Source organism: Gymnoscopelus braueri, assembly GCF_963280865.1.
Source record: "Gymnoscopelus braueri genome assembly, chromosome: 19".
Taxonomy (NCBI): Eukaryota; Metazoa; Chordata; class Actinopteri; order Myctophiformes; family Myctophidae; genus Gymnoscopelus; species Gymnoscopelus braueri.
The window spans coordinates 15,677,337-15,691,103 of NC_137621.1; the positions used below are offsets into that span (position 1 = coordinate 15,677,337).

At 42.8% G+C, this 13,767-nt stretch overlaps 2 protein-coding genes across 2 annotated transcripts in view; one reads left to right on the plus strand and one right to left on the minus strand.

Moving 5' to 3' along the window:
* The window catches only part of dnajc17 (DnaJ (Hsp40) homolog, subfamily C, member 17), a 50,861-nt gene extending 50,596 nt beyond the window's left edge, over positions 1–265 (plus strand). The window contains exon 11 of the mRNA XM_080414886.1: positions 16–265. Coding sequence (XP_080271012.1) covers positions 16–132 — 117 coding nt within the window. The 3' untranslated portion in view covers positions 133–265. The remainder of the gene's footprint in view (positions 1–15) is intronic.
* Positions 266–5,312: 5,047 nt separating this feature from the next.
* On the minus strand, positions 5,313–8,999 carry gchfr (GTP cyclohydrolase I feedback regulator). Its single transcript, XM_080413659.1, has 3 exons — positions 8,822–8,999; positions 7,657–7,751; positions 5,313–6,660 (listed from the first exon to the last, which is right to left on the minus strand). Exons 1-3 carry the CDS (start codon positions 8,855–8,857, stop codon positions 6,531–6,533), a joined length of 261 nt encoding a protein of 86 aa, XP_080269785.1. The 5' UTR covers positions 8,858–8,999; the 3' UTR covers positions 5,313–6,530.
* Positions 9,000–13,767: the final 4,768 nt, after the last annotated feature.

The following is a 13,767-nucleotide window of genomic DNA, read 5'->3' on the forward strand; positions in this document are numbered from 1 at the left end:
CGTTTCCCCCCGCAGGGCTCTCTGAGCAACGAGCGAGACTACGAGAGTGTGGTGCTGATGCGGGTGAGGCAGGCCGCCGAGCGACAGAGACTGATAGAAGAGATGCAGAGACAGGATGAGGAGGAACCGTAACAGCAAGAACCAGCAGGAGCCACCCAAAAAACCAGCGCTGAACTCCACTCAATACGACCCGACCCCCTGCCAAATTGTACTGGGGTTACAAATACGTGGCTTTAGTTTCGTAAAGCCTCTTAGGTTTGCATTTGTTTGGATTTTTTGATATAGTATGTACAGTAGTAAAAAATAAACATGTTGAACAAGTGTATGGTCTCAAATTGTAATGTTTCCTCAATCACTCATAATCACTGGTTTTTCTAGGAGACAGGAGAAGGCCCGTGTGGAATTCAGTATCAAGCCATCTGTTCATAGAGGTGGGTGTGAGTTATCAAATTCCCTATCTCTGAGTATTGGCCTGAATCATTTCCCTAAATCATTCAGACCGTTAACTTATCAGTGGGCGTTAATCCCTGTTCTGTGTATTGCAATGGAGCCAGGGGAGATTGGCCATGCAACACTACCGCGTAATCTAAATACTATAATCATGTAATTTGCATCTGTCAGTTAACATTCAGTTTGAAACTTTTGACAATTCATTACCTCCTTATTGCAGCCAAGAGGGAGAAATATAAAATCATTCATTTCTGATGTCTCTATACCCGAGTCCGGTAGATCCTGTGAAATGAGTCGAGTATTGTAACGGTCCAAACCGCAGACCGTGCGATGTGACTGTGAGGAAATCATGTCTGCTCCATGTTAAACCAGCAATCAGGCCTCGATTGGAACACTAGGTAGGTTTTTATGGGAATTCCTGTGGGCTCACGTGATGAAAAGTGAATAGACTCCGGAGGCCCGGCCATTATAGAGCTTGGTGGTTATGGTGATTGTTCCTTGGGCTTTGTGTACAGTATATCTGAAGCTCTGCTCCAAATTGCAGAGGCCCCTGGGTGGGGGGGGGGGCGAGGCTGAACCCAGTGCTGTACTGGACTGTGTTCTGCTCTGTGGTATGGCACGTTTGAAACTCCAACGTCTTTGTGTTTGGCAAATCTCCCTGATGCAAATCACCCATATATAACATCTGTGTTGCCAACAACACATAATGCCAACACTGAACCACTGGTTTTATTACGCTAAAAGAGGCGAGAGGATTGTGTACTCTCACATGCAAAGAAACTCCCTCCTGGACTAATATACCGCATGCGCTAACTACTTAGGGGCTATGTACTCCGTTGTACAACAAATAGGGAAGATGGCCGATCTACCAGCTCACGTGTAGGATGCGATGCATTGTGAGATTAGTCGTTTTTGGCGTTATGACATGCCCAAAATAGGGACGCCAGGTTGAAAGTGTTATAGTCCTTGTACACATGTCCCATGGTGTGGTTTAAATATGTGCAATGACAATATTTTTCATCCTCCCAAAATACATCCCTGAAGGAGCTTTACGTTACTTTTTCTTTGCTCTATCTTTACCCTAATTTATTATATATCCTTATCCTATGAATTATGCATACGTTTGACCCTCCAGAATTTGGGTAATAAAATAAGAGTATATATTAAAAATATGCAAACCAAACCCACTGAGACGAAACCAACAAGCCAGTGTCTTCCTTGTTTAAAGGACGCATGGTGGTGTCGGGTTATGGGAAGCGCTTGTTTTGTTTCATTCACGTGCCCATATGTCCTTGTTCATTTAGAGTAAGGCTCCGATTGACGTTCGGTGTGTAACGTCGCACCTCGTCTTGGATTGTTGCCCTGTGTCAAATCTGCTTTCAGTCTTTGCTAGTCTGAAGACCATATTTTAGTTGTAAAACTCTATACTAATGCATTGGAGATATGCAGAGTGCAAGAAACTACCAGGATTTTCACAGCTAAGCTTCAAAAAGCCATTAAAGCAATGTAACTTTCCTCTTCTACCCCGGATTTGAATTTGGTTTCGTGCCGAAAATTGTACCATTGAGCTAATAGAGCCGGCCTGCTTGCTCGGGGGATAAATTGAATCGATTGAATTTGTGTCAGATCCTGTCAGGGTTTAGACATGACCTTTGACATGATCTAAATGTCTCAATAGAAGAACAAGGAGACAAAATACAACCACCCCAATAGTATAAGTTATATTGTATTAACCTACTCTACCATACAGATTGGACAAAATTACATTTTATTCATACAAATAAAAAGTTACATAGTGAGGCTTTAACCATACAAAAAAAAAAACATGATTTTTGAGGGAGTGTGTCTTTAACTGAATTGACTATCCTTGTGATAAGTGTATCACTTAGCAGCGCAGGTCCGTGCAGTCCTTCCTAATCAATCTTTTTAGGAATTTCCTTTGAAGCACGCTATTCTCTACTCTTATTATTCTAAGCTGTTTACACAACAGATTCCTACAAGATGCTTTGTGTATTCCCCGGCGGATGTTCCCTCTGAGGCGACCAACAGGCTGCTGCAAATTGTTAAGTCAGACCCTGCAGTGCCTGCACCAGACCGCTGCGGTCTCCCTCACCAGTTTTGCAAGAGTTTTGCCCTCTTTCTGCGAAACATCTACCCATTCCAAATAGACTTATTTGCCTGTCCCTTGGGGGTGGGGGGGGGGGGGGGGGGGGTGGATTGCAATGGTGTAATGGCGCGTCTCTATTCATGGGCCTGTGCTCGGCTGAGCTTCCTCCTGTCATCGAGTTATTTAGGAGCCTCATGGCAGCTCTGCAGCATCCAACCCAGTCATCCATCTCCCCGCCACTCCTGCCGCTGCCTCGCCGACCGTGGCCCGTTACACAACGGCCAGCTGTGTAGCGGGCGGTGGTGTGGTGGGAGACATCTGCTCCTCTCCTCCAGCAAAATCCCCTCATCAGATGGTTTTGTTTATGCATAGGGCCTCTCTTCATATCCCGGCAATGTGAAAGAAAAAAAAAAGACCTGAAACACTCAAACTGTGTCCAAAATGACAACAGAGGAAATACAATTAGACGAAACACATTCGCCGCCAACCCTCGCTCTGCCCCAAGACCACGATGGCTCGCAACTGCATGCAAAGCATGATGGGACAGCGGCCGTTCTGATCGACGGCTGCCAGTGTACCTCGCGAGCGAGGCTGATTTATACTTCGTCAAACGACCATGTCCTGGCGTGCGACAAAGATGGCTTTTCTGTTTTGCAGTTGTAAATATGTGAATTTCTTGTCGTAAGATGTGGTTGTTCGATGGAGTGCAAATGAGCCCTCAGAAAACACTCGCGGCGCTATCTTCCTCGCCTCTCTCTCCCCCCCCCCCACCCCCCGGTATCCCTCACACGAAAGCTGGCAGGTTGGAGGATGCCGGCAAAAGTCTGGAATCTCCGCAGTCACTGCTGGGAAATTACCAGACGCGTTTGATCTTTTATAGTGGCGGTGGAGTGCCAAGTCATGTCTGAAGTAACGGGGCCTGGCGAGGCTTTGGCTGGTGGATGACTGGCTACTAAGGGATCTGGTTTGTGGGTTCGTGATCCAGGCTGGCCCCAGACACGCGTTGGCAGACCTGGGGCTGTAAATGAGGCTGTAATGGAACCACCCAGCGTGGCTGGCTCTCGCGGGCAAACACATCCAGTCGGCGGGTCCGTTGTGCTGTCATCATGGTGGGGTATACAAACATCCCTTTGAGAAGAGCATCCCTTTGAGGCCCTACAAGACCGACAGTATAAACGCGCCTTTCACATGGGAAGCATCCGGCATGCCAATAGTAGGGCTGGGCGATGGGACTTCAAATCAATAACACGATTGTTTCAAACTTTTGCCTCGATTATGATTAATGATTGATTTATTTTTTTATAATTGAAAATAGCATCTCTGCAAGCTCACTTGTAGCTTGTAGATGGCTATTTTCACTATTTTCATACACCACCATTGTACAGCGAAGTAAGTCAGTGCTTAATGAGACTAATCAATTTAGTCGATTTAAGAAAAAAATATATAAAATATATATATAAAAACGTGCTTCTCGATTATTCAGTTACACGCCGGTTATTAGTTCTAAATATCGGTTCTGTTAAATGTTCGATTAATTGCCCAGCCCTTGTGCCTAGTAATTAATTTTCACTGCGAGGCAAACGGGCTGGTATGGAGACGCGGACTGACAGGCAGAGCGACAAGTGAGTGCGACTGTGTGAAATGTGTTGAACGTTTTCCGATGCAACACGTAGAAATTAGTCTTTTCACATGAGGAGCATAGTGTGACCCTGCAGATCCAAGCGAGTATGCAGGCGCAGTGTCGCTCCCCGTGTGAGAAGCCCTTAAGGGCTGAAATTGAACATAGAGGTACCTTGACTTTGTGCATAACTTGTAGGTTACTGTAGGTGTATTGGCTCTGAGGTAATCTGTACCTGCTCTCATCTTTGCAGTAAATATTGAGTTACAAATACGTTTTTTGATTTTTTTTTACAAATACATTTATTATGAATATATCATTACATATGTGATTCACTTTATTCCATTACAGGCATAAGGTACACTTACAAAAACAACACATTGCACGGACATGCAGGTGAAAACTGTGATCTAGCACAGGGGTTTACAAACTTCCAAAATTCCAACATTTTCTTTCAGGCCATGAATCCCGATTTCGAATGGTTTTGTCCTATATGAATAATAGTGACATCAAACTATTCCATTTGTGCTGGAGTCCCCCTGGAACCTCCTCGATGATCTCTGGGCGTCCTCGGGCCCCAGTTTGAAAACCACTGATCTAGCAGAATGTTACATTTAATTTGATTGGACACAGTAGAGGACTGGTCCTTGTACTGTTGACTTACTGTATGTGAGCAGATGGTAAATATTTGTTTTCCTCCAGGAGAATTAAACTTTGGATTGAAATTGATTTCTATTCGCCGTGCTCATGATGCCTGGGTCGCTAATAGCGGTGAACAGTCAACAATACAAACACAAGACACAGCTAAATGGAACCTTACATACGTTACATACTCTCTGGAATGTATTTAGTTTCACTTTAGTTTGATGATGATTGAATGCAATTTCTAACCTGCAAAAAACCTCATCTGGAACCTAGGATAGTCTATTCTAACTGTTTAGCTGTTGTTTTAATTTTCTTTCCCCAGTGTAGTCATTGCCAATTCTCCCATGTGTTTGTATAGTCCCTGTCACTTACAAACCCCTACTGTTTGGTCTGGGCAGGAGTAAGACAACCATCAACCGTCTCCTCTGCCACGCTATTCCCTCCCAGTTCCGCTCCCTGGTGAACAGGCACCAATAGGAGTTGCTAGTGCGACAGAGGTTGTGGATTATTTGCGTTGAAGTATGACCAAACCACGGACCATGTTGTAGCAGATGAACACTTTATTGTTTGCAGTCACACAGAGCGCATAGCAGACTTATGTTAGCGGCGGAGAGTGGACGTGTCCAGTCGTAGGCTGAGTGAGCTCCCCAACGCCGCTCTTAGATACATTTTATAGCGGCCTAAAAGGTCAAAGTATTATTCATTACTTTATTATTAGAACAGTTTCTTAATCTAAGAGCCTTGACCTTTCCAGTCCATGTGGCAATCCCAGGTCAGGTGCGTATAGGAGCAGGCAATATAAAACACAATTGTATACATAAATATACAATATATGTGGTAGCCCCCCCTACCCTACGAGGTAGGGGGTCCCTGCTCCATCTCCCCATCAGTTTGGGGGTCCCTGGCCTGAAAAGGTTGAAGACCCCTGCTTTAGTCTGTCTGCCCTTTGCTCTTCTTCCTGCCTGCATCTAACAAGGCCTTTAAAAGCAGACCTTTGTAGCAATTGTTTATCTCATTTAGATACATCTTAATATATATAATACATAAGTCTATAACAAGGTCATCCTGTCCTGCCGGCTTCCTACCCGTGATCGTTTTGTTCGTTGGAGTGCCCGGCCAAGCCAGATGTACCACGGAGGAATGGAACCCCAGGCTCCACAGCGGTGGGTAGGAACTTTACCCCTGCACCACCCCGGACACTTCAGACAAAAACCCTTGTCATTGTATTAACTAATTATGTAATTAATTACCAACAAATAGGAAAGTAGATTAGAGAAATTAACCAAATTGACAAAACAACAAAAAAAATCTTTAGGTAGTGGCTCCTACCAACGGTATCATACCCACAATGTACTGCGCAAACAGCCAGAACCGAGCATAGATAACTAATTTCAGATATATCGTAAAAATGGTTGTTGAGGCATTAGGGCTGGAAGTTTGGGTTTGGTGTGGTTAAGGCCAAGGTAAGGATCCGAGAGGGCAGTTAGCCAATGAGATTGTGAGACCTCGAACTCCCGGATTATGAGCTTTCATAAGATGGGCATTGGTACCATGTCAGGAGCCACAACCTTTTAAACAAAACTTTTGATGAGTATATTTGCATAGTGCAACTCCACAGTTGCAACCAGAGCAAGTGATAGGAGACTATAGGCTAATACCTCTCTCTTGCTATGGGACACACTGGAGATACAGTACGTTCAGGAAGGGGGGTCACTCTGTCTCTTTGTGCAGGCACCAGACCAGCGTCTGCCCCACCCCCGTCATCGTCACCGCGCGGAAGCCAATCTTTTCCAGCTTGTCCAACACCAGGCGCGGCGGGTCGTCCACATGGTACTCGGAGCTAAACGAGCATAAACACAAGAGGAATTGTATTTCTCACAGATGTGGGGGGATTTTCAGTCTCTGTCGGTAAACTTTGCCTGGAAAGCAGAAGGCTGCTAATTGTTCGTGTGCTCGTTCACTTCCTTCCACACCTCGCTTCATTTCCCAGCAGCATTTGAGTCAGATTGCCAATGACAACACTGCCCTGATCTGTACTCCGTCAGTACGAACGGTTTACTCCACATCGGCAACGCGGCGGCCGCGGCGGCATCCTTCCCTTCGGCTACTAACGGCTGAATGGTTCTTCCATCTGTCCTAAGCACGCTTCTGCCGTAAACATGCACAGTGTGAAGGAAACCCCAACACAGAGTGGCCCACGACTAAGGCAACGGGCCACCGGGGTGTACCTCAGTGCGTGTGAATGAAGTGACACAGGCTTCACAATTGTCTACAACTTTGCATTGGAGTGATGCCAAATAATTCCACATGGGAAAGGGTGTTCATGTGGGTTTTTAACCACTTTCAACGTGGCATCCCTATGTTGGGCATGTCATTAAAGTCTTTCAATAACAGAATTCAAAATGTCAAAAGTTTCCGTTTTCTTTTTTTCCCTTTTTTTTTTACATTTTCTTTGTAAAAATAGTTAAATAGCCAATATACAAGCTCACATGCAACGTTATGTAGATCAGCTATTTTCGCTGTTGCACGACAAAGTCTACATAGGGCTTATGTGATTGCCATCTCAGATATGCAGCGTGTCTTTCACATACACAAACTTGAGGTGATGTCTGGCAACTGAGACGGTCATGGTTGAATGATTGGTATGGTTGACATTTTTTCCACATTGAACTATGCAGAGAAAATGCACTTGCCTTCGATATGCAGCATGTAGTGGCTATCCCCTCATTTACTCGGGTGTTTCCTTTAAGTTGGTCGGTTAACAAAAAACACACTCATGTCTTGTCAAGTCCCCCCACATCAACTCAATTGACTCTTATCATTTTCCAATACTCACAAATTGTTTCCCAGTATCGTTTTTTTCCTGGCTCCCAAGTAGTTCATTACAGCTAGATCTGAGTACTCATCTCCAACAGCGGTTGGGCCGCTCTCCTGAAAGAGAGAAAAAACGAATAGAAACTCAGATGAGGCATTCCGTTCCATTGACAATCCAACTTTAGAGATACTTTCTGTCTTATAGCCAGTAAAATTGATCTATAGCGTCTGCCGTTTGTTAAAGCTGCTCTGCCCGCATATCACCAAGTGCTGCCTGAATTGCATTCTGGCAGGTGCATAATATTACACAATGTAAATACTGGATAATATAGCCTATACAGTGCTTAGGAGCCACTATGGGTCTTTTCCAGGCTGTGACCCCCCAAAATAATCATAGTTGAACTGGGGACCCCCCAAAATAATCATATTTGAACTGGGGACCCCCCACCCTGACAAACACTTGGAATTGTAGGAGTTGAGGCGTTACATTTAGTTTGACTCGGTTCCACAGATAAATATTGTGAAAATAGCAGATGGACTATTTTCAAAATATTTGCCACTTTCTTATATTATTTGACAATTTGGCCAATGTTTCACCAGTTTGTATATGTCTAGTATAGTTGTTTGATTACTTTTGATGCAGTAATGCTACTTTTTATTTTCTTTCTTACTTTGTCTTTTGGTAATAAAGGTCTTAAAAGTCCTTAAATTGCCACGTCATCTGGGGGACCCCCCCCCCCCCCCCCCAAAAAAAAAAGTAATGTGGGGACCCCCACCCACAGGTTGAGAACCACTTGTAGAGCTGACAAAAGGAACATGCGCACACCAACGGGCCTGTAAACTAAGGTTCCTGCAAGTACTAGGCTACATGTGGTTTTGATTTAACACGATATGGCAAACAACAACCTCATGCACATTGTTCGCTTGCAGACAGTCTGGGCTTTTTTGTTTAGTTTTGTCTTGTTTCCAGCATGCAAAATATAATGTGCAATGGGCACAACCATATGGAACGGACGACCTTGCTTGATTGATGAGAAGCGTTCAGGATAAATAGCCTTTAATAATCCCTAAATCTCCAACCCGAGCGCATCTCTCATACAACTCAAGACACACACACACACACACACACACGCACACACACACACAGGGTAGTAGCCTACTATTATTCGCACATGCAGGATACAAACCATTCGGATCTGCGTGCTGATGAGCATGTACGGCATCGTCCTTTCTTGAGGCGTTCAATCAAGCGGTTATTTTTATTCCCCTGGGTGTTAGATGAGGACGTTTCTACAGACGCTCTGCAGACAGACAGACAGACAGTTGCCTCACTCTCTCTCTCCTCCGAGTAGCTTCTATCCTGCAGACAGCTCTGAGCGGAATGCGGAAACACCCACCGCCCTGAGCCAATCACAGCTCTCCTCTTACTACAGCATCTGTCAACAAAAACTGGTTGCTCAGCAGCACTGACCGTGACACAAAAACAGTGGTGTAAAGTACATTTACTCAAGTACTGTACTTACTTAGTATTTCTAATTGTCTGTACTTTAACTTAGGCAAATATTGAACTTTGTACTCCACTACAATTATTTTAAAACTTTAGTTACAAGTTACTTTTTTATTATTTTTTGATTTTTGATACTAAGATTTTGATTATTATTACAAAACATACATTAACCACTTCAGCCCTATATACATTCCGGCCATTTGAAAATAGCCGATCTACAAGCTCACAATGCGTCACGATGCGACGCATTGTGAGCTTGTAGATCTGCTATTTTCAAAAGATTTTTATACATTTTGAAAACTTGTGAAATGGGACATTCTGAATAATGAGTACCTTCTACTTTTGGTACTTTGAGTACATTTTGATACCATTGCTTTTGTACTTTCACTCAAGTAAATTCCGGACTTTTACTTGTAACAGAGTATTTCTACATTGATACTTTTACTTAAGTAAAATGCTCCTATTTTTCGGCGAGCGACACCAATGTGTGACGGAGCATGAAATGGGCTTGACTCTTGCTCAATTGATGTGATAGGATGTTAGTTTGTTGAAATAAAACTGAATGTTAAAGACGAGTAACCTATTGCGACAGAGAAACAATTTGCACAGCTCATTGACAGAATTTGTCATTCAGTCCATTTAATTAATACTTAATTACTCCTAGTGGCTGGTGATGAACTATATTGAGCAAGTATGCACCCCTGTCAACATCAGAGGAAAACTCCCCACTCCTCCTTTGTTGAGGTCTAAAATGTGTTTCTCACTACAGCTCAGGTTTCTCTTTTAATTCTGTGGCTTGGAAGTTGTACATTTTGTCCTGCGTTTTTAGCCAACACAGATGTGAAGCAATCCTTGTTGGTTGTATGTTAAGGGCTGCTTTAGGCTTTATAAAATGGCTTAGCCTAATAGTAATAGGCGAGGCATTGTGCTTTCCCCCGTTCTACTGGGCTGAATAAAGTTATTTGCGTCATGACATTGAAAGCCGTGTACAGTATTTACACATAATGTAGCTATTATTGCCAGAAGTGGTGGACAAAGCGAAGCAACCCCGGTACTTGAGTCAAAGTATAGATATTCCTGGTCTGTGGTCACCCACAAATATTAAGCAACATAGGCTATCAATTGGCACTTGAGATAAAAGTATTCATGCAAGTATTCAAAAGTACATTTTTTTAAAAATATCAATGCATTGTTGCATTGAAAGTTAAGCACCCCCCCCCCCCCCACATTTTTTTTTTACAGAAATGTATGCGAAGCTTGTAGATTTGTTATTTTCATTCTATTTGAAATAGGGCTTAAGTGGTTAGTTAATTCATAATGTACTTTTCCCCCTTTCTAAATGTAGTGTAGTCAAAAGTTCAATATTTGTCTTTGAAATGTAGTGGAGTGAAAGACGTAAGTATACAAATATGTACTAAAGTACAGATTTGACTTACAGTACTCAAGTAAATGTACTTCATTACTGTCCACCACTTAAGACACCCCCACCCCCAATATAGTTCACTATTTGGATCAGATGACATCACAGTAACTATAGTTAAGGATACAACTTGTGCACATAGCTAATATGCCATTGAACTTATACCGGAACTCTAATTTCCTTTTTAGAGATTTATTAATTTCCTCTCCGTGCAGCAATAACAAATTTGGATTAGTCTAACTGGGAGGGAAATGAAAGACATAAACCAAACCAAACCAAACAACAATGACTGTGATAAAATCAGCAATATGAATGTAATGTCCTATTGATGCCAAAGGGGGCTTGACAGCCATATTCAGCGTGGCTTTGCATGTCGTGCTCAGAGGGAAGCGTAATTTAAAGGCTTGGTATTGTGAGGATGAGGAGACATGAATTGCAGTAAACCACAACTCATTCTGTCACTGCCCGGCCTCCACAATCAATCCATGAACTCGTAAGGCTCAGCGGATAATTTGATGTGGTTTAGCATGAAAAAGGCATGTAGGACTTTTTCATATGTTGGGTTTTATGTTCTGTGCCGCACATGTGATTGCATTTGGTATGGCTACAGTTAAAGACACAATAAATGCTTCATAGTGCTGGCTTTTGATCGAGCCCTGCCATGACTTTCATTCACAGTAAACCAGGCGATATCAGGACAGGAGAACTGGGCCTTGCAGAGAACTGGATGTTGGTGGGAGAACTGGGCCCATGACAAAAGGTGGGCCTCCATTCATAAGTGTAAAAAGTGCCAAAAGTATGGTATTTTCAGTACAAATGTAGGTCTACTTGCCTGCATTATTTATTGTTCTTTTTTTTTGTTGCAACTTGCTTATCTTTTTTTATGAAAACCTGCAAATTATGATAATGTGATTCCTGGATTTTTATGAAAACAGTTTATGTTAAAAGGTTTATTTTGATGGGCGAAAAAAAACGTTTTCTCTTTTTCCTGCGGAAGCATGTTTTAGTCTTTAATAACATGGAAACCAGAAGCAATGGACAAACTCGTAACATTACATCATTATTTGTAATACTTTAATTAGACAGTCAAGAATGAGACATACAAGTATAAGGATACTTAATTCATTGAATAATTAAACTTAAGTTAATGCTCAAGACAAAGATACCGAATTTAATTACAGGGCCCAGTTTTGCCGGTGCTCTTCACACTGGACCTTTACCTGATTGTCTGTTACATTAAGAGGAAGACGGTGGTGAGAAGATTGCCCCCTACTGGCTTTGAGGCTCTATATCAGCTTCTGATGGCTGTTGCCTTTTGTTTGTGCGAAAGGAGAAGATTTATGTGGCCAGAAATTGTCACAAATAATATTAACATGACATAAACCTATATTACCTTATGTTGGGTTCAGACCCACTTGCTGAATGACATGTAGGTATCTCTCCTATTAATATGGTGTGGAGAAAAAGAAAGAAGGAAAAGTTATTCCTGGTGTTTCCACTGACCTGAGACCTGCCTCAGGAAAGAAAAACAAGGCAGTCATGGAGGTCCCAAAAACAAACCAAGCCCCCCCCCCCCCCCTGCCAAAAAACACTGTCCAAACAGGGTTGTACGCGGGCCACTTCCTCTGCTCCCCACTGCGACGTTCCTGCACTGTGCTCATCTGCTGCTGGTTACTGGAGTGCCGGGGTCACCTTCTGTGACCTGAGGTGACACCGAAGCACACCCCCCCCCCGTGGGGGCCACAGGAAGCAGTTTGGTGCTTTGATGAGATCCTCTCCTTTACCTTCTCGCTGAGAGAGCAGCACGGTGGGGGAGTGGGTGGTAGGTATGGGTGGGGGGGGGGGCTTTTGCAGGGCTATTCCCACTGTCAGGGGCCGAGTTGGTCGGCAAGAGAGACACCAGGAGACTGTAGTTTGTCCTCACTTGCCCAAAACAAGTGAGGACAAACGGAACTGAACTTAAAGGGTAAGACCACTTTGGTAGAGGTTTGGGTTGTGTAGTTACCTTGCCATGATGTAACTCCAAAGGTGGGCAAGAAATAAAAAATAATTGCTCCATTGATTAGAAATTGATAATTCAAAATATGCTCCTCATTGACTTACATTGTACGGTAAAACAGCTCTCAAGTCACTCTTTTAGCACATAAACGAACGCAAACAAAGATGATTCAGACACTATAGAACATCACCGAACCCAGTACTGTTTTTTTTTTAAATAAAAATGTCATCTTCCTGTTGATTTTGCCATTTTTAATAAGTAGAAAACCTGGACTGGATCCGCGGATCCGGATCCAGATCTTCAAATAGTAAAATCAACAGGAAGTTGACATTTTTATTAAAAAAACAAACAGTACTGGGTTTGGTGATGCTCTCTATTGCCTGAATCAGCTATGTTTGGGTTCATTTATGTGCTAAAAGAGTGACTTTGAGAGCTGTTTTACCGTACAATGTAAGTCAATGAGGAGCATATTTTGAATTATCAATTTCTAATCGATGGAGCAATTATTTTTGATTTCTTGCCCACCTTTGGGGTTACATCATGGCAAGGTAACTACACAACCCAAACCTCTACCAAAGTGGTCTTACCCTTTAACATCAAGACTGAGCTAACCAAAATGAGACATGAGGGGAACATATATAGTGGGTGGTGATCAGCCCACTCTTGACACAAAGGGGAGCAGACAAAGAATAACATTTAAACAGACTACAAATAACTACAAAATAATCCACTACTACAGCACTAACTCATATTAACTACAATGAAACTGAAATATCAAAATCATAATAATGAATTCAAACTCATAAACCCCTGCCCCTCCCCATATGCACAGTGGACATGGTGCAGTCCAATTACTAAATCAGCTCCTTATAAGCACATGTGAAGCAGCTGGTCATTCCTTTGGCCAGCCATCTAAACTCCAGCACTCATCCGAACTGATAACTCAACAAAAAACACAAATAAAGTTAAATGCAATGCAAATAAAACAACTTGACCCTAAAAAAAGATAACTTAATGGATGCACCCTCCAGTCAGTAACTTTCCCATCAAACTTGCAATAAACATGTTTGTAGTAGGCCTATGTAGTGTTGAAAATAAATATAAACTAAATTAATAAACCAAAAAAGACCAGTGTCCACCATGTTTTACTGACTTTGTGTGGCTGCTGGTGTGGCCAACACACGCACGCACGGTCGCACGCACACAC

Bases quoted from the DNA above. Each gene is read 5' to 3' on its own strand.
- gchfr (XM_080413659.1), bottom strand. From the start codon at position 8,857: ATGCCGTACATGCTCATCAGCACGCAGATCCGAATG. The intron at 7,752-8,821 runs GTTTGTATCCTG...TCTCTCTTTCAG, and splicing joins TCAGCACGCAGATCCGAATG to GAGAGCGGCCCAACCGCTGT. The intron at 6,661-7,656 runs GTGAGTATTGGA...ATGCTCGTTTAG, and splicing joins ACGATACTGGGAAACAATTT to CTCCGAGTACCATGTGGACG.